The 19,863-nt window shown below is 36.2% G+C and overlaps 2 protein-coding genes across 8 annotated transcripts; one reads left to right on the top strand and one right to left on the bottom strand.

Moving 5' to 3' along the window:
* Positions 1-837: 837 nt before the first annotated feature.
* On the bottom strand, positions 838-5,873 carry LOC127255518 (zinc finger protein GIS2-like). Of its 6 annotated transcripts, XM_051281106.1 has the most exons (6): positions 5,762-5,839; positions 4,979-5,050; positions 4,128-4,317; positions 3,721-3,813; positions 2,735-3,268; positions 838-1,124 (listed from the first exon to the last, which is right to left on the bottom strand). In XM_051281106.1, the coding sequence occupies exons 3-6, from the start codon at positions 4,244-4,246 to the stop codon at positions 1,076-1,078; spliced, it is 795 nt and encodes a 264-aa protein (XP_051137063.1). In that variant the 5' UTR covers positions 4,247-4,317; positions 4,979-5,050; positions 5,762-5,839; the 3' UTR covers positions 838-1,075. The 6 variants fall into 6 exon arrangements, with proteins under 6 accessions (XP_051137063.1, XP_051137028.1, XP_051137047.1 ...); XM_051281071.1 differs by lacking the exon at positions 4,979-5,050 and having other exon boundaries at positions 5,762-5,873; XM_051281090.1 differs by lacking the exon at positions 4,979-5,050 and having other exon boundaries at positions 4,128-4,378; positions 5,762-5,845.
* A 238-nt stretch (positions 5,874-6,111) lies between these two features.
* On the top strand, positions 6,112-18,511 carry LOC127255514 (zinc finger CCCH domain-containing protein 19-like). Of its 2 annotated transcripts, XM_051281062.1 has the most exons (12): positions 6,112-8,549; positions 8,684-8,763; positions 9,868-10,049; positions 11,380-12,301; positions 12,432-12,559; positions 13,176-13,235; positions 13,515-13,565; positions 14,876-14,946; positions 15,389-15,543; positions 15,658-16,395; positions 16,495-17,660; positions 18,182-18,511. In XM_051281062.1, the coding sequence occupies exons 1-11, from the start codon at positions 6,256-6,258 to the stop codon at positions 17,649-17,651; spliced, it is 5,838 nt and encodes a 1,945-aa protein (XP_051137019.1). In that variant the 5' UTR covers positions 6,112-6,255; the 3' UTR covers positions 17,652-17,660; positions 18,182-18,511. The 2 variants fall into 2 exon arrangements, with proteins under 2 accessions (XP_051137019.1, XP_051137013.1); XM_051281056.1 differs by having other exon boundaries at positions 15,658-17,660.
* The last annotated feature ends 1,352 nt before the right edge of the window (positions 18,512-19,863 follow it).

The raw sequence follows: 19,863 nt of genomic DNA, 5'->3' as shown, positions 1-19,863 counted from the left end.
AATAATATAAATTATATCAAATCTATATATATTTTTTTATTTATTATTATTATTATTATTTATTATAATATTTTTGGATAAAATATATTATAAATTTAAATATATATCGAATTCAAATCTGGATATAAGTTCAATTTTAAGTTAAAATTTCAAAATTATAAACAAATTTCACAAGTTTGCCGGTTCGAGTTCCTGGTATAACCGGACCCAATTCGAACCTCGAATACAATAATATTTATTCGAGTCGTATCTCAAGTCCTGCTGGACCTAACTTATTGCCATCCCTGGCCACATTTAAATTTGAATCAAACGTTACTCCTTGAAGTTACAACAAAAAGTACCTCCTTAGCCATAGCATCTTTCTGCTGTCGCTACACATTGCCACTTCAAGAAAAAATATTATTGTACCCTACCGTACGGGATAGTACGGTGGTGTGAGGTAAACTCGTGACTATAAAGTCATGGATTCAAACCTTCAATATAATATATATATATATATATAAATTGTTTAATGTGATATTTTTTAAGAAAAAAAAAAAGCTGAATAGTAAAAATATGTCCTAAAACCCACAAAAGAACACAACCTCTCGACATCCGAATCAAACCCGGGCCAAAAAGTGAGTTGGAAATAGTTTTAGCAACCAACAATAGACAATTTACTGAAATACCAATTTATTATACCGTATATAAATTTTCGATATGATATGAGTATGAATTTTCAAAAAATTCAATTGTTTATTAAATAATTTAATTATTAATATAAATAATAATAATTGTTTATTTTTTTAAAATAAAAAATTTAATTATTAATACAAATAATAATAATAATAATAATAATAATAATAATTTTATGTTTTAGTATTTATTTTTAATATCAAAACAAAAACTATGCACACTACTAATATACACTTTTCATCCTACAATACACAACTTGCCGCCAACACAATCCTAAATCTAATTTTTGACGACTCCAGCCTTCCACTGAGTCCGACCTCCTGCCCCGATGACATTAGCCGCCGGCTGTCCTCCCCTACTCGACTTTGCAAATTTAGATAATTTCCAATCCTCCCCGATATTAATTTTTTTTGGAACTGTCGTCGAGGCCCGTGGCCAGCTGCCGGCGGCTGCAATAGGTTAGACCAGCCCTTTTAAATGTAATAAACTTACTTTGTGAACTAAAAATTCGACTTTTTTTAAAAATATTTCTGTAATGGAGAATGGTGATCTATATTAGTTGTTTTAATTTTTTTGAAATTAAAATTATATTTTTAGTATGTACCAATATTATACTGTAATCAAAATTTTCGATATAAACAGTATATACCAATATTGTACCAAAAATTTTGATATACCAAATTTCAGCATACTGAAATTTTCGATACAATACTAATATATATTTTCATCATATCAAAAAAATTGAGTATAATATCAATATTGATCGATACAATATAATATTCCATCCCTACCCGCTCCACACACAAACACCCATGCATATATACATGGGTGTGGATGATGATCAAATGGGGCTAGGGAGGGCGATGCAGAGGATCCCTCCCCATCCCTACCCTAGCTACTTCATTGCTCCAAGCCCATAGATAAACAAAAACTACCATGCAATCTACAACAACTAAGTATGGACTTTCCAAGTTTAGTTAAATATTTTATTTGAATAAAATATCTTAAGAAAAAAAATATTATTACAGAAACTAAAATAAAAAAGAACATTCCCTAACACTAAATGACATTTCGCTTTTCCTTTTTAGAGTGTCGTAAAACATTTGCTAACATTTATTATTATTATTATTATTATTATTATTATTATTATTATCATTATCATTATCATTATCATTATCATTATCATTATCATTATCATTATCATTATCGACACACAATATTATCTTTCTTAATCTATTTATACGGCATTTTTTAATTGATCAGTAAAAACAAAAGATAAAAATGAACAAAAAGTTATTTAAACTATATATTCAACTAAGCTATAATTATACTTATTTTTCATTCAAAATATACTAATCCAAAACAACTCTTATGAAAAGTTTCAAATCCAAATCACGAACATAAATAAATCTCAATGAGCCCTAAAAGTCGACTAGAAGATAAACTCAAAGAAATTTATCGACCCTAAACCTTGAATCCCGAAGCCCTCGGCCGAGGGCATTCAATAAGAAATGACTGAGTGGTGTAAAGTGAATTCGGGACTGTGAAGTAATAAGTTCAAACCTTTGAAGCCTGCGGGGATTTTTCCTAGAAACATATTTCTTAGAGTAACTTGCCTTGACGAATATAATTTGCATGCAATTAAGTTCAACCGAAGATTTTCCCAGAACGCACTTGAAAAATAGCAGCAGCGAGTTCACATGTCAATTAAAAAAAAAAAAAAAAAAAAAAAAAAAAAAAACTAAAACTCATTTCACCCTTGCCGCCCTAGTTTCCAAGCTTTGGCCAGAATATATCTAGAACATTCAAGTAGCAGTGGCAGGATTTTCGCATCATAAGAAAATAAACACATTTCAAGTCACATACCAAACTTTTAACTATAAAGAAACAGTGAGGGAAGTATACCACATAAAAATACACAAATCCCCAATAAATAACTAAGTCTGAAAACCTACTTAGTAATAAAGAAGCAAGCAAACAATAAAAAGTCAGACAGGTATAAGGGTAAAAATGCGGTAGAAAATTTCCGTGGAAATATAAAAATGTCATAATCTAATACCTGCGGGGAATGCGGTGGTGGTCCATGAATCTCCCAGACGGGCATTCATACGACAGGTGTCCTCTTCCACCGCAGTTGTGGCATATAGTCGTGGATATGCAGTCCCGGCTCATATGACCTATCTGCTGGCAGCTTCGGCATACAATGTCACAAAAAGTACTGCCCTGAGGGGCACCACCTCTTCTGTCTTCGAGGATATTGGCCTTGGGACAGTCTCTTGCGACATGTCCAGATATATTGCACGAATTGCACACGGGTTTGTTTTGACACTCGCGGGCCAGGTGACCTGTTTTTCTACAGTTCTTACAAGCTTTCTCATTGGTGCACTCTGCTGACACATGGCCTTGTTTGAAGCAGTTGTTGCAGAGCCTTAAATCACCTGGAGGCAACTGAGGAGCCATGCAGTCCCGGGCACGGTGTCCTGCTTTTCCGCAAGTGTGGCAGATGCCTTCGTTTGGACAGCTTCCAGCCATGTGGCCTGGCTCTCGACAGTTCCAGCAAAGGGATTTTGTTGTGCATTCGGAAGCAATATGCCTAATTAAAAAATAAAAACACAGGTGTAGGCAAGCATACAGATAAGATTATTTATGACTATAATATAGTTCTCGAGATGATACGAAATTAAACAAAATCACAATTATGAAAAAAGGTAATAAGGTATTATACAATCCATTAGAAAACAAAAGTAGATTAACTAACTAATAATATAACAGGAGATTTAGAGAATAAAACATATATATATATATATATTGAGATTCAACTATTACTACTCCACAAAACTAACAAAATAATGAAGTTAAGCATCTCGTAAAGGCTGCTAACTAACAAAATAATAAAGTTAAGTATCTCATAAAGGCTGATAATAGCTATTTGAAGTCTCGCATTCTCGATTTAAAGATCATTACTGTAATAGACACTTATTTTTCGCTGTTAGAAATACTCTAACACATGACCGACTTAAATCATCAATAGCAAAAAATACTTACCCAGGAAGACCACAATTGTGACATATTGCCACATTCGGACATTCTCTCGCAAAATGACCTGGCCTTTTGCAATTTTTGCACAAATTGTTTGGACTGCGAAAGAAAAACAAAATTAATGATAAGAAGCATCTTTCCATAAAATAAAATACTAAATTGCCAAATCTCATAGACTGCGGTACAACGAAATAAAAAGTATAAAATCAATAAAAGCTAAATTTAGAACAATTATTATATATATGTATATATAAATGGTTGGTTATATTGATTCCATCACAGACTAAGATGGACACAAGCAGCTAAGCTAAGAAAGAATCAGATCCAGATCCTTTTTAGTTCCAACATCCTCCAAACTTCTCGTAACAATGAAGAAAAGCCACAAGAAAATGAATGAATTAAGACCAAATAACCTGAAATCCCGTCTTGAATCCCTCCTATATGGGGCATCACGATAAGAAAATCGCTGAGTACGTATCTTACGATCCATTGGGCTCCTGCTTCTGCTCTGACCTCTGTTGTCTAAGCTCATTCTCAATACTATCTCAACCAACCAATACCCACATGCCAAACATCACCAACACCACAGCTGCCACAGTCTCCCTGTCCACCACAACCACACACCAAAGACCACAACAATGAGTCCCACATTTCTTTACCTATCCTTCAAGAATTAAACACCAATCCCACAATACTTTCAGAATTTTCAACAAGCAATCGCACCGCATCAATAACAGAATAGGAAGCATCCCCATTACATCTCATAATATAAACACATGTCGGCAACCACATCCAGCATTTGTCACCATCTTTTACAACTATATAAATCCCCACATCAATCCACATGCTTATATCAGCCACCGCATATGCATCCTTTCTGATTCCTTTTCATGATTAACATACAATCTCGTGTCTAGGGATTGCTATTACACCCATTACGAATGAACAAAAGGAAGTACCACAAATTGCTTAAGTTGGAATATTTGGTCAGATTAGGAGCAATTATACATTTTAGATTGTATTTTATAAAAAGAATACACCTTGTTATCCCTTCACTACTCAAGTAGTACTCATAAAGTTTCATTTTCCATTCCATTCCTCCATGTCAACCCCAACTACACGTGCCTTTAATCTCCACCCTATAAAACATCCCATCAACTTATTGTGATAAATTTTACATTCTTCGAGTAACACTAGGACATATTTTTCATATCTTCGGATTGACACTAAAAAACAGCACTAGATTTAGCAGAACAATTCTCACCTGCTTATGTCATTTTCAGATATCACAACACCATGTCATGATTACTACAACACCAACTAGAGCAGGACACATCTGCCCAAGACAATTAACTAAAAGTTATCAAAGAAGGTAACAAAATGCAAATCTAGCACTATCATTTATGCTACACGAATATTAAAGATTCGAAATCCAGATAAATTTTTTTACCTAAAACCTACAACGGAGCACCTCATCCAAAATTCTAGTCAAATGCATACACATGCTACAATTGATCAGATATCTGAAATCTAACCAACAATAAACCTCATTGTACACCAATATAACTAAATAAATAATTAAAATATCAACAAACGAAGCCTTATCAAGGCTTATCCGAAGCATAATCTCCCTCACCAATGTCCAATCAAACATCAAGCCCCCAGAGTTGCCATCGCAGATCTGAACCCCCAACGACACTTCGAGAAACGATAACGTTTGGATTTTGAGTTGGGATTTGAATAGTAAAAATTTTGAATTTGAATAGTTGTATGATGTGATATAAATAGGGTTTGATGTGATGTTTTAAATGTAAAATTGATTTTTAGTATAATATAAAAAATGAAAAATAGGTGTTTGATTTAACGTTTTTTGGGGAAAAAAATTGGATGAATAGTGGAAATCACCAAAATCCTTCAAACAAATACACCCTAGAAGTAAAAGATTCACCAAACCTGATCCGTAAAACTAAATTTCAATACAGAACATCAACTGACTCAAAACGAATTCGATCTTCAAAACAAAAAATTCAAAACAAACAACATGAACCTGCAGTGACACAAAGCTTATGGTCGCGTGACTCGGCGATAGAAGCAGCGAAGCGTCGGAAAAACCTTCAGTAGAAACCAACCGAGCAGCTTCAGAAATGGTGGTCACGTTGAAATTCATCATGGGCCGAAGCATGTACATATGGGGCTTGGGCCCAACCAAATAGGAGTTTTAGACCATTAATAAAATTTTAGGCCCAACTTATTTTTTGGGTATAGAACTATTAAAACGATTTTCATTTTCATTTTATTTTGTTTTTTCGCCGTATTCTACAATTTAATCCCTCAAAACATATATATTTACAAAATATAATATACATTCGTGTGTATATATCTATATATATATATATATATATGAGAGGAAGTGATGGAGAGCTCAAACCGTCGGGCGTTCTCAAGCAAAACCCTTTGTTGAAGAATTTGGTGAATCCATTCCTGTTTGCTCATCGAGGTCGCATGCGGAGGCGTTACGGCGGGGTGATCTAGGGTTAGGCCATGGAAGGACGGGAAAATAATGATCAGGTGGCGGATATGGTGGAGGCCGTAGATTCTTCGACCGACGTGAATAAACCCTATGAACTCGGGACGAAGGAGGAGGAGGAAAAATCGAAGATTGTTGTTGCAGGGAACGAAAGCGAGGAAGAATGCGTGGCGGTTAAGGAATTTGTTGAATCGAGTGTGGATGTCTGTATGGAAAGCGGTGATACGGCGGCGCAAGGCGGTATGGTGATGGCTGGGGAGGCTGGTTTCGAGGAAAACCGTGCGGCGATGGAGGAGGGTTCGCGATTTGTTGTAAAGCCCGTGGCGCTGGAAGGCGGGGGCGAGATTGTTGGTGCGCGGAGTGTTGATCCGTCGGCTGAAGTTGAAGTCGAGGAAGATGCCGAGAGTATTGGAGATGGCGATAGGGTTGCGCAAGTGGATGTATTATTAGTCGAACCAAAACGCGATATGATAGCCGAGCAAGAGAAGACACCAGCGGTGGACGCCAAGTTGGATATGATTGCTGGTGATACAAGCAATCTGCTGATTGATTCTGCTGTGGATGCTGGAAGGGATGATTTGGTCAACCCACATCTTACAGTGACGCCTGAGGAAGAAATAGTTACGGTAATTGATGGTAAGGTAGATATAGTTATTACTGATGCAGGTGATGAGGAAAAGTCATATGATTTTCCAATGGATACAAGAGAGGATGAATTGCAGGTAATTACACAAGTGGATTCCAGAAAGGATGATTCAGTAAGTGCACATCTTACCGGGAAGCCTGAGGAGCAACTAGCAGCTGTAATTGATTGTAAGGAAGATGTGAGTGGTGATGAAAAGCCAAATGACGGGAGAGGGGGTGCATTCGAGGGAATGGATCCATTGGATTATAAATCTGAGAGGGGTGCTGATGATGTTGAGTCAGTTAAAGAGATGATAGGAATGGCTCGAGAGTTGGTGGATGGTTTGACAGTAGAGACCTCAGGCAAAATGGATAATGAGAAAGCTGGTGTTTTGGCTAATGATTCAGATATTGGGACAGCTGAAAGACCAAGTGATGAGGTGGGGGAAAAACTCAATGAGAAGGCTGGTGTTTTGGCTAATGATTCAGATGTCGCGACAGATGAAAGACCAAGTGATGAGGTGGGGGGAAAACTCGATGAGGAGGCTGGTGTTTTGGTTAATGATGCAGATGTTGTGACAGCTGAAAGACCAAGTGATAAGGCGGAGGAAAAACTCGATTTGATGATTACTGAGGATGATCCAGTCTCTGGAGACTTAAAGATTGAAACTGAAGTTAATCCATGCGCAGATAATAGTAGCCAACAAGAACAAGTTAATGAATTTAGTGGTTCTGTGCAATTTGTTGGTGATGATGTTCTAAGTAGGAATGCTGAGAATAACGTGGTGGACTGTGTAGAGGGTTTGGATTCTGGGAAAAGTATTGCGGAGGATAAGGACATTGGTGTGGAGTTATTGAAGGATTCTGAATTAGATGTATCTTTGAATATGGAAGAGAATTTGCAGGAAAGGTTAGAGGATGCAGCAGTAAAGGAAGAAGCTTCAACTGGAGACTACAGAGAAGCAACAGGGGTGGGAGTTGAGTTGGAGTCCAAGGACATGAGTACAGAGTTAATGAAAGATTCAGAATTAGATGAACCTGTGAATGTGCCAGAAAAGGTGTCGAATGCAGCAGTGAAGGAAGATGTTTCAGCTGGGGACTTTAAAAAAGAAACAGATGTGGGGGTGGAGTTGGAGTCTAAGGACTTGGAGTTCTTAGAGATGTCCAAATTTGATGAACCTGTGAATGTGCAGGAAACTTTGGAGAATGCAGGAACAGGAGAAAAAGCTTCGACTAGGGATATTGTAAAGGAATTGGAGTTAAAGAGTGTTTTGATGGAGGGAATTCAACCTGCAGATGCTGTGGTGGGTGCTGAAGGGGGTGTTGAAATGGACCAAGTGGTAGCTCATAAAGGCAGGGACGACGATGGAACCACAGAGATGGAGGAGACACCAAGCGATGTGGATGGACCTGGCCAGGACAGTTATGACTCACCGACTGCTCCACAAGATGAGGAAGATGACAAAATGGTCACTGAGGAGGAGATAGGTACACAGGACGTGGCAATGGAGATGGAAACAGATATTAATGATTCAGGGAAGACATCTGGAGGGAAGCGAAAAAGAGGAAAGGTTTCAAAAGGTTCAGCTTCCAAAGCTACCGGAAAGCCTTCAAGGAAGAAGGTTGGAGAAGATGTATGTTTCATTTGTTTCGATGGTGGCGAACTTGTGATTTGTGACCGGAGGTATGTTTTCTGATATCTTAAAGGTGAACATGCCAACTAACCATGATAAGTTAAATGTTAGATGCGCAATCAAATAATCTTTTGTGAGCATATATTTCTCATGTTGTTTTATTTTGTTATTTATGGTTTCCCAGAGGCTGTCCAAAGGCTTATCATCCTTCATGTGTCAATCGTGATGAGGCATTTTTCAAATCTAAGGGTCGCTGGAACTGCGGTAAGCATTTCCTGTTTTTCGTACTTTCCATGCTAAACTTGCCAATTAAGTTAGAGAGCAACTGCATCCATAGTTCTAAAAGGTGCACTGTGGTGTAAGGTGCAGATGGTGTGGCCTTGCCACCATTTACTCTGGTAAATATGGCAAGCGCCTTAGTCCTATTAATTGTGAGTGGCTGTGTGTCATATTGCAGAACATTTTTCTCTCTATTCCTTATTTGAGTAATATATATATATATATATATGTATATATGTATATAAACTCTTCCAAGAAAACCTGAGACTTTGTCTGAAAGGATCTCGGCATCTGCTTGTTTGATGGTTCATTTCTACAACTGTGAATCATTACCCCTTTCCCTTTCTTAATTTTCCCGCTACTTCTGGGTTCTTTGTTGGTTATAACTAATTTTTTTATTTAGTGCTGATTGGCATTTAGCTGTATTTCATTTGTTTGTATTTTTCTTCATTTAGAACATTTACAATTAGATTCTACGCATCACACAACAGTCTTTTAAAACTCATTGTTTGTGGTGGACAAATAACATAAAGAATAAAATAAATGTAAAGCACAATATTGAATAATTTTAGCGTATTGAGGTTAATTAAAATGTATATTTACTCTATATATTAATGCCTATAAAGAGCTTTTCCTCAATTCAACTATCCCCACATTGTTAGTTCATTTTCCCAATGGTGCTTTCAGTCTATCTGTCAGTGACATTTATTGCCTGTGAACTCAATTGTGAAATTTCAAAATGCAAGTAAAAAATATTTTGTTAGTTCAAGTTTAGCTTGATTATACAAGGAAACATATCCTTATATGCCTTCTAGGTTAGTCTATATTTACATATGCTTGAATTTTTTTTAGAAATATTACTTGCCCATTTCCTGCATTAGTTACATTGCATGCTTTCATGTTTTATACTTGTATGTGTATTTTTTGCTTATACATGATTTATAATAAAATTTTGGAGGACAAGAAACAAGTGAGATTTTGTGTATTTGACCAGTTTTGTGTTACCTTTACAGCTTTACGTAATATTTCCATGATTTTATAATGTATTTTCCACATCAATCGAACTGTATGCTACATTTCTCGTTTCAGGTTGGCATTTGTGCAGCAGTTGTGGGAAGAATGCCCAGTATATGTGCTATACTTGTCCTTTCTCCTTGTGCAAGAGTTGCGGCAAAGATGAAGCATTCTCGTGTGTCAGAGGAAATAAAGGATTTTGCGAAACCTGCATGAGAATTGTTACGCTTATTGAAAACGAGCAGACACTTAAAGATGTATATCTCTCTCCCACTCTTTTTGTATGATAAATAATATCTGATGATATATTTTTTTATTTATCTAGTTCAATTATGATACTGCTACTTTCTTTTTTTAAACATCTGAAGTAGAAACTTAGCTGTTCCAAGAACTGTTCTATGTTTTAATTTACATTTCCTTGATGTGTACATCCTTTTGGATTTCTTTTAGGCGAACCACATCCTAGTTATTCTCAAGCTGTCTTTTTTTGTCTAGTTTCATCATAGGGTTGCCATCGAGTGTCAATTAATATTTTTATATAGTTGTTGGACATAGTGTCAATCAATCAACAAATTTGCTGTCATTGCGGTGTGTTGAACATGAGAAAACTTGAGTTGTGTGTCCATGCATCGTGCTGGACAAGTGATCATATGATTAACTTGAATTAAGTTTTTTTACTGGAGGGGATTTGTTCATTTTCCTCTTAATGGTCACAACGATTTTCTGAAACCATGTGAATGGATGGTGGAAATGTAGTTGGACAGCGGTGATGAGTTCTGTCTGATGTCACCTGCATGCACTTTACTCTTCTGAGGACAGTGATGGACAAAATTGCTATATGTTAGGTGCACTTGTTTATGATGGATATAAGGTTTACTGTGCATCCTATTTAAAAGCCTTTGTTCTTTGACAGATACTTTAATCACTGTGATTCAATCCACTCTTATCCTACTTTGATTGCTTTGGATACCCTCTATGATAGACTTACAAGTTCTCCCGCATCTATTTCATCTAAAGTCAATTCTATGCGGATCATGATTGTTCCTTTTGATGGGGTTTGGAAAATTTTGGTTTGGGTTTGGTATTAAAATAATGTATGATGGGATGTTTTGTGAAAGGTAAAAGTGTATTTTTTTTTTTTTTTTTTTTTGAGAAAGTTGAGTCCACATGGTAGAAATCTGGGGTTTGGGTGGTAAAGAAGCACATATTTCCCTCAAGTAACTTTACTGCTCTGAAATTTAAAAAAAGGAAACTGTACAGAATGGTTAGTTAGCAACCAACGGTTTCTGTAGTCTTCATGCATAGAATATTTTTCAGGGACTACTGGTTATTTTACTTTTGCTTTGTAGTGGAACATAATATTTTTGCTATCTTTAGTGACTTTTGCCTCTAGACCTTCTTTGTTACATTTCTTGGTCTTCACACGCTGGTCCTCTAATTTGGCGTCTCTAATGTCTTGCTGCTGGATCATGTTGACATTTAACTGAGTGTTTCAATTTGTACCTTTATTTTTTCCTTATTTTATTTTTACCTTGGGAGACACTTCTCAATGCCTCTTCCTCATCCTATTGGTATGGTGAAATGCAGAGTGAAATAGATTTTGATGACAAGAATAGCTGGGAGTATCTCTTCAAGGATTATTTCATAGATTTAAAAGCTAAGCTCTCTCTCTCTTCAGAAGAGATTGCTGAGGCTAAGAGTCCTTGCAAAGGAGCAAACATCTCTGGCCCCAGCAAACAAGAATCATCAGAAGTGCGAGCTGATGCTAATGATGGAGGATCTTGTTCGGATGACCCAACTGAAAATGTAGAACCTACCCGACCGAAAAGAAGAAGGGTAAAGAAACAATCCAAATCCCTTAGCAAAGAAGAGGAATTGACCAGTACTAATGTTGAAGCTGGGGATAAAGCTGTTGTTTTAGCTGAAAACCCGGAGTGGGCATCAAAAGAGCTTCTTGAGTTTGTTTCACACATGAAAGATGGTGACACTGCTGTTCTCTCTCAATTTGATGTACAAGCTCTTCTACTTGAGTATATCAAAAGAAACAAATTACGTGATCCTCGTCGGAAAAGTCAAATTATATGTGATGCTAGGCTTGAAAATTTGTTTGGGAAGCCACGAGTTGGACATTTTGAAATGTTGAAACTTCTCGAATCACACTTCCTTGCAAGGGATGAGCAGAATGATGATGTTCAAGGGAGTGTTGTTGATGCAGAAAATAACATTGTTGATGTTGATGCCAATGCTGACCCCCTGACAAAGGATGGGAAAGATAGGAAACGTAAATACCGCAAAAAGGGCAGCAGTCGGGGGCCTCAGTCTAATCTTGATGATTATGCTGCTATCGACATGCACAACATTGGTTTAATTTACCTGCGACGAAAGTTGATGGAGGATTTACTTGAAGACATTGAATCATTTCATGATAAAGTTGTTGGAACATTTGTACGAATAAGAATTTCTGGGAGTACCTCAAAGCAAGACTTGTATAGACTAGTTCAAGTTGTTGGTATGAACATTTTGCCACTGATTAGAATTTTGTACTTTAAATAGTTTCTAGAACAAGATGTTTTTTTGTTTTCTTTGCTAAATACACATTGGTCTTGTAATGTGTAATTTGTTTCTTATTTGTTTTGCAGGCACAAGTAAAGGGCCAGACTCATACAAGATTGGAAAGAAAAACACTGACATTATGGTGGAGATACTCAATCTAGACAAGACTGAACACATTTCCATTGACACAATTTCAAATCAAGAGTTTTCAGAGGTGACTGAATTTAACTAATGGAGTGTTGGCTATGACACAAGCACCATGTCATCTTAATGAAACTCATTTTCACTATTTTCTTCACCATCTCTTCTTTGAAAAGTCTGGGTCTCTGAACCAAGTAGCACACGTCTACTTGTTAAATATAATTGGATCTATATTGATGTGTCAGCATAGATGTAAATGTAAATAGCTTGGGCCTTTTCTTGAAAAAAACACAAAAGGTATTATGAATAGCTTTGATTACATTCAGATAGTGAGAGTCTTATAACACTATCATTTGGAAATGCTTCTAAGAGAATAAACATAGATTCAATTGGAAATATATGAATACACATTAGCAATTAGGTATAGATATATTTAGTGGATACTGTTCACTAGAGAAATAATAGTATCATTTCCTCTAGGGATTATAACAGCATAACCTACTTCAATCTTTTTGTTGCAGATTTGCTAGCAATGATGTTGATATCTAGATTTATGATGGGTTTCTCACTTGAGATCCCGCCCAGCACTTTGAATAGTATCAGCTTAGTTTGAGGCACATACTTGTTGGGTTCATACTCTAGAAAATTTTATTTTCTTGTTTATTTATTTATGTTTAATCTTTTTACAGGAGGAATGCAAGCGGCTTCGCCAGAGCATCAAGTGTGGATTAATCAGTCGATTGACTGTGGTAATTATACACATGTGAATGTTACTTTGCACGTATATGTATAGATATTTAGATCAACACGTACACTGGTTATTAACTCTTAAATCTTCACTCTCTGATGACTACGTATCTTTCTCACATCAATTTCCTTCAGGACATTTTGCATTTTCTACCCTTATGCTTCCAAGATTAATTATCTTATAAATCTTGACCTCATTTCATTTAGAATATCCTTAATATTCAACCTATTGAATCACTTGTCATTAAGATTCCTGATTGATCACTATTTATGCCTCGTAGGGTGAGATTCTTGACAAGACCATGGAATTACAAGCTGCCAGAGTCAATGATGTAAGTTCAATTTGCATGTTACTTTTTGGTACTAGTTGAAGTGGATTACCATAAGGTACTGTAAGGCTCCATTTCTATTACTGTGATAAGATGAGGCTTTCTAAAAACTAGTACTTAATGAGAAGGCCTTTCATTTTTTTTTTTTTTTTTTTTCACTATTATCTCTTATCTGCTTGAATATCGTGACATATGAGAGATTCTGGCACTGTTTAATTACATTTTCAATTTCCTTGTCACAATATTCATCAAATATTTGCCCCTGTAAAAAGCATCACATCCAAAACCTATTCTTCATTTAAAATGTTACATAAAAAATCATTTCTCTATTCAAATCATTCAACACCTATTTTCCATTCAACTATTTACAATTCCAAAAGACAATTCCAAATTCCAAAACATATCTATACGCACCCTCTTTATGTGCCTTCTTTATATTATTAGTGGGAGTTTCTCAAACCTTCATACCTAAGTTCACGTGGTCTCACAGTTCTTGAAAGTGTTATCGCAGAAGTAAATTTGTATTTTCATGTATAAACCTTTTGAAGAGGATACAACACTTGAAGAGCTGCTTCCGAGCCACGAAGTTGACAAATGTGGACAATGAGTCGCACATTAGTTAGCTAGTGCCTTCTTCTGTGATCCTTAAAAGCTTTTGATCAATGACTTCACCATGCTAGCTAGAAGTATTATTTCTTGATGAAGGAATTTATTACACCTAAACCTGGACATCTATTTTTATGAACATATTATGTAGCACCGTGAATGTGGCAACCCTAAACTATACTCTGTAAAATGGTTTTACAAAGTTTGTTTGTGACTGTCATTCCATTCATTAGTTTGTAACAAACTACTTCTGGTATTTTAATTTTCTCAAGTTCTACCTTTATGTTCAGAATTCACTATCTCACCTTACATAATGTAAGATTGAGATTATTTAGAACTTTTAGGGCATGTTTACGCAATGTGACACAATTGTATTGGGATTGTTTTGTCCTACCTACTAGACAAGATAAGTAGTGTAAAAAATTGGTACAATGTCAATAAGACCAAGGTTCAATACATTAAATCAATATGAGGGTTTGCCCTGCCAAAGACTTTGTGAAACTTGCTCACTACCATGTATGGTGATGGCAATAGCTCATATTGTACTAGTAATGTAGGAGAATGTTATCCTTGGGGTTCTTTTATGTTGGCATCAATTGTATTTTGTGTCCTTGTTGTCTGATTACCCGCTTGATGCTAGATAAACTTTGGTGCTTTCTACCATTTTATTCAAATCATGTGTGTTTATTGGTTGTGGTGGTATGCAGTGGCTGGAATCTGAAACCATGCGGCTTAGTCATCTCCGTGACCGAGCTAGTGATTTGGGACGTCGGAAGGAATATCCTTTTTTGACTTTGTCAGTTTCCCTTGTCTTCTGTGTAGTCTATTGTCTGACCTGTTTCCATTGGTTTTAAAAAGGTTACATGACTTCCAATGTTGTGAAATCAGCATTCTCCAATTCAGTGTCCTTGTCTGTGTGCATTCCAGATTTCTTTGCTGAAGAACAGACCTGGATTTTTCTTAGAAATAGAAAAAAAAAAAAAGAAGATATTTATGAGTTGCCATATATACGACAGTTTAGTCTTACTTTTTAATGACAAAAGCAATCTTTCCATGAAGAATGGCTGTCTGGTTTTAAAATATTGTTAAAGAATTTTATGCATCCAGTGATCATCACTCACTTTCTGTTGTCATTCATTATGCACATTTAATTGTACCTGTGAATATAGGGTGTGGAGTTTTGTGTGCTACTTTTATTTGTTTCTTTAACCTATCCTCACGCTCAGAGAATGTGTGGAGAAATTACAGCTTTTAAAGAAGCCTGAAGAGCGACAGCGTAGACTGGAGGATATCCCTGAGATACATGCAGATCCAAAGATGGATCCGAGCTATGAATCAGAAGATAAGGACAGTGAAAATGAGGACAGTAGACAAGGTTTTTATTTTTTATTTTTTATTTAAAAAACAAAAATGAAAATTATTTTTCAGAGAAGTTCCAATTTCATTGTCATCATTTATTGTTTGGTGTAAACCATCCTGTTTCATGCAGATGCTTTCACAAGATCTCGGGGTTCCAGTTTTAGCAGGAGGGGAAAGGTACCAATGTCCCCTCGAAATGATTCTGTAAAAGAACCATGGAGTGGTGCCGGAAAAGTGAGCAAAACTTGGGAACCAAGTAGAGATCTGTCCAACAACAGTTTTTCAATCACCACTGGACATAATGATGAGGCAGTGATTGAAACTTCATCAACATATGGAAGAGACAGGGGAAGACACGAATCAAGCAATTTAGACAAGATAAATTCTATTCCTAACTCTGAGCCAGCTGACTGGGCCAGGCACTCTGTAGCACGGCCTGAATCGTCTTCTGGCATGCCATCTGTAACCTCTGGAGCAACTTCCGTGGCCATGTTTGGCGAAAATTATGTTAAGATAAATGAATCAGAAAAGATGTGGCATTATCAGGATCCTTCTGGAAAAGTGCAAGGACCATTCTCCATGGTGCAGCTGCGTAAATGGAACAATACAGGGTACTTCCCATCTGACCTGAAAATCTGGAGAACCAAGGAAAAGCAAGGCAATGCCATACTTCTGGCTGATGCATTGGCAGGGAAAATTCCGAAAGTATCGCCATCTCTTGGTAATACTCCTCTGGCTACCAATATCATTCAAAGTTCACATGCCTTGACTGGGGATTCTAGCAAGGCTTCTGGAACATTCTCGCGCCGGGATAAAGAGAGACTAAATGCAGATCAAATGCCGAAATTGCCCACTGAAAAGCTGCTCGGTAACGACATTCCGAACCTGCCTTCCCCTACTCCAAAAATGACTAACAATGCTTTCATAGGAGTAGAAGGGGGTGTTCTCACAGGGGCTGTTCTCACAGGGGCTATTCAATCACCAAGTGGTGGTGGTGGTGGTGGTGGAGTGCTTTCGTCTCCTACTCCCATTGCTCCCAACATGGGGATTCATTCTTCTGCTTCTGCATCGGTTTTGAGCTCTGTTCTACAGGCGGTTGCTTCAAGTTCGGTACCCACCCCTCAAACAGGAAGTCTGTCGGACGCTGCCGTTCCTTTACACGCTCAATCAACTGCGGCAGGCGAACCTCCTATGGTACAAATGCACGGTAATCCACAAGCTACTGTCCAGCCTGCTCAGAATCTTCAAACCAACACTCAGGGTTGGGCTGCACAACCACAAGGTTATGGTTGGAATGCATCTAATGTTCAAAATCCTTCCGGAAGTTTCTCTAATTCGGGCACTCCATCCGGACCTCAACCAGATGTCTGGAGACCTCAGAACAGTCAACCAAGTATGCATCCTTCTCCTGCAGCGCCAGATCCATCCTGGGCAATGGGGCCGGCCGGGAGCAATGCAGCAGCATCAATGGGGGTGAGACCGGACAATCCCAATATGGGCTGGGGTTCGATGCCGGCAAATCCCAACATGGGATGGGGTAATCCACCAGCAGGAACTATGAACATGAATTGGGGACCTGCCATGCAAGTAGCACCCCCCGGAAATACGCCTGGTTGGGTTGCTCCACCAGGAAATACAGGACCCAATGTCCAAGGGATGGTGCCGGACCCTGGGTGGGCTCCTACTCAAAATTGGGGTCCTCCACCTGTTCAAGGACAAGTGCCTGGTCCTGGGTGGGGGATGCCAGGTGGGGGTACTGCAGGGGGGCCGGCGCCTCCTCCTCCAGCTCAAGGACCTCCACCCGGTAACGGTAACGGGTGGGGCCATCCAAGTGGCAATCCTGGGGGCCCAATGCCACAAGGAAATACAAATCAGGGGTGGGGTCAGGCTGGGAACCAAGGTGTATGGAATGGGGAAGCAAACCATATGGGTGGTCAGTATTCAGGCCAAAGGGGTCGAGACCCAGGAGGCTACAATGGAGGCAGACCTTGGAACAGGCAGCAATCTTTTGGCGGGGGTGGAGGTGGAGGTCCCAGACATGGTAGGAAGCGGGACACTCTGTGTCCTTTTAATACCAATGGGCGATGCAGAAAGGGGCAACAGTGTGATTATCTTCACGCCTGATGACAAGTTGTAAGTCTTCTTCCCCTTCCCGTAGTTTATTATTACTTACTATTTCTCATGTTGTTATTGGATATATGTGCATGCAGCAGAATCTGTCAATGTTTTCTTACTCTTTTGCTTGTTATATTTACATATATATATATATATATACACACCCCACTTTTGGTTACATTCTTTTCTTCTTCCTAATGGAACAGGAACCTCCTCTTCTTAAAGTTGAAGTAGTAGTAGTATTATAGTAGCTTGCTTAGTTTGGATTGAGAGAGTATGTGTTGGTTTAGGCTTTGAATGCTTTACTGTTGTAGTGTAATTAATAATTAATTATTGCTGAATATTATTATTATTATTATTATTATTATTATGCCAGTAAAATAAATATTTTGAATAACTAAGTAAGTGTGTTTAGTGTAGATGAATTGTTGTTGTGTTTAAATATAGTCACTCACTCTGTAATATTTTGAAACTTCCATTCCATGACTGTCATAATATTAGATTATAGTATTATTATATGGATGTGTTTGTTTGTGCAGATTGCAGATTGAATGACTGGACTTGCTTACAACTCTTACTCAATCTATCTATCTATCTTAAGTAGGGCTGGGCTCTTTTGACTCCCCTCGCTCGCTCACTGCTCTCCCGGAGGTGGTAGGTACGTAGGCAGGTAGGTAGGTAGATAAAAGATCTGTTGCTTTTACTTTTGCTTATTGGAACGGAACTATTGTAGATTGCATGCTACTCTACTCTACTCAACTCAATAGCTTTGAGAATTTTTCGTGGTACCTTAATGTGCCCGTTGCTTGCTTGCTTGCTTATATTATTATTATTATTATTATTATTATTATTATTATTATTATTAATTCCATCCTCGTGTGTTTCATTTCTTTATTTCTTTATTTTTAAGTTTTCTTAAACTTGTAGTATATGGTTAAATCTTTGATACTTCATATATTCATAAAATTATACTCCCTCCGTCTCAGAAATAAAAATAAGTATCCATTTGTCTTTTGTACTAGTTTTAGAAATATTAGTATTATATTAGAATTTAGTAAAAATAAAGTAGAAATGATCAAAATAACTTTATGTGTGATATAAAGATAATAATATTTTTGTAAGGGTATTTGTAATATTAGGTAGACAGTACAGTTACTAAGAGGGGACAGAAAAATGGATATTTTGTTATGAGAGTATTATATTAATTTGTTATGCTTAATCTTGATACTTTATAGATTAAATATTGTAGAATTATAATATAATTCATTGAATGTTTACGGCTTTTTTTTTTTTTTCAAATTAAAATTAAAAGTATTCTATTTGTATGGTTTTTAATAAAAATCTATTAATTTCTCTTATAAGATACTACATTAAAATATTATTTAAATAAAAACTTAAATCTAATCAAATTCATCTTTATATGTTGAGCAAATTATTTTTATTTCTTTTTTGATTTAAACTGAAATAATTCTATTTATTTTGTATAAATGTTTTAGTAAAAATGTTGTTTTTTTAATAAAATATTATTTTAAAAAAAATAACGACCCTTTCGGATTTAAAGCTATAACCAAATCAACCCGAAAACATAGATGCTGAATATTAATAAAAGATTCGAGTTGGTTTTATAAATAAAATATGCCAATTTTTTCTTTTTTTTTCCTTTACTTGCTTCATCTCGAAGTATTCATTGGAATTTTTTTCATATATATATAATCAATTAATGAATAATACTTAATAATCAATTTTTTCATATATATATATATAATACTTATTCCGCTTATGTAAAGTGCAATAAGTTGATTTTGGTCAGAGATTTAAATTGGTAAAATAATAGAAATTATATAATGTGATAAAAAAATATATATATATATATACATATATATTGTTTTTTTTAATAGCGTGATAAAATAAGATATAGTTAATTATTTTTTATTTTAGAAATATTATTTTATTTTTTATTTTGGAAATATTATCAAAATAGAAAATATTAACGTGAGTGAGACAGATGTAGTAGTATTTTACTATTAAACAGTGGAAGTATTTAAAGATTATTTTGATATTTTTGCTCTTTTGTACCTTATCTTATACATAATTTAATTATATGTAAAATAATATATTTATAATTTATATAAAAATTAAATATATTTTAATATTACTGTAAAATTATTTGTTATTAAAATAAAACATTAATCCTTTTGAATGACAAACAAATATTAAAAAT

The sequence above is a fragment of the Andrographis paniculata genome, unplaced genomic scaffold (assembly GCF_009805555.1).
Source record: "Andrographis paniculata isolate CXL003 unplaced genomic scaffold, ASM980555v1 Contig12END, whole genome shotgun sequence".
NCBI lineage: Eukaryota > Viridiplantae > Streptophyta > Magnoliopsida > Lamiales > Acanthaceae > Andrographis > Andrographis paniculata.
The sequence above is the reverse complement of the archived record's forward strand: the minus strand, read 5'-3'. Positions and strand labels throughout refer to the sequence as shown.

What these genes read in the sequence shown, in the direction of transcription:
- LOC127255518 (XM_051281071.1), bottom strand. Translation starts at nt 4,246, where the DNA reads ATGAGCTTAGACAACAGAGGTCAGAGCAGAAGCAGGAGCCCAATGGAT. An exon ending in GATTCAAGACGGGATTTCAG is followed by an intron (nt 3,814 to 4,127) that starts GTTATTTGGTCT and finishes TTTCTTTCGCAG; the next exon opens with TCCAAACAATTTGTGCAAAA. An exon ending in CACAATTGTGGTCTTCCTGG is followed by an intron (nt 3,269 to 3,720) that starts GTAAGTATTTTT and finishes TTTTTTAATTAG; the next exon opens with GCATATTGCTTCCGAATGCA.
- LOC127255514 (XM_051281056.1), top strand. Translation starts at nt 6,256, where the DNA reads ATGGAAGGACGGGAAAATAATGATCAGGTGGCGGATATGGTGGAGGCC. An exon ending in TAGACTAGTTCAAGTTGTTG is followed by an intron (nt 12,302 to 12,431) that starts GTATGAACATTT and finishes TTTGTTTTGCAG; the next exon opens with GCACAAGTAAAGGGCCAGAC. An exon ending in TAATCAGTCGATTGACTGTG is followed by an intron (nt 13,236 to 13,514) that starts GTAATTATACAC and finishes TATGCCTCGTAG; the next exon opens with GGTGAGATTCTTGACAAGAC.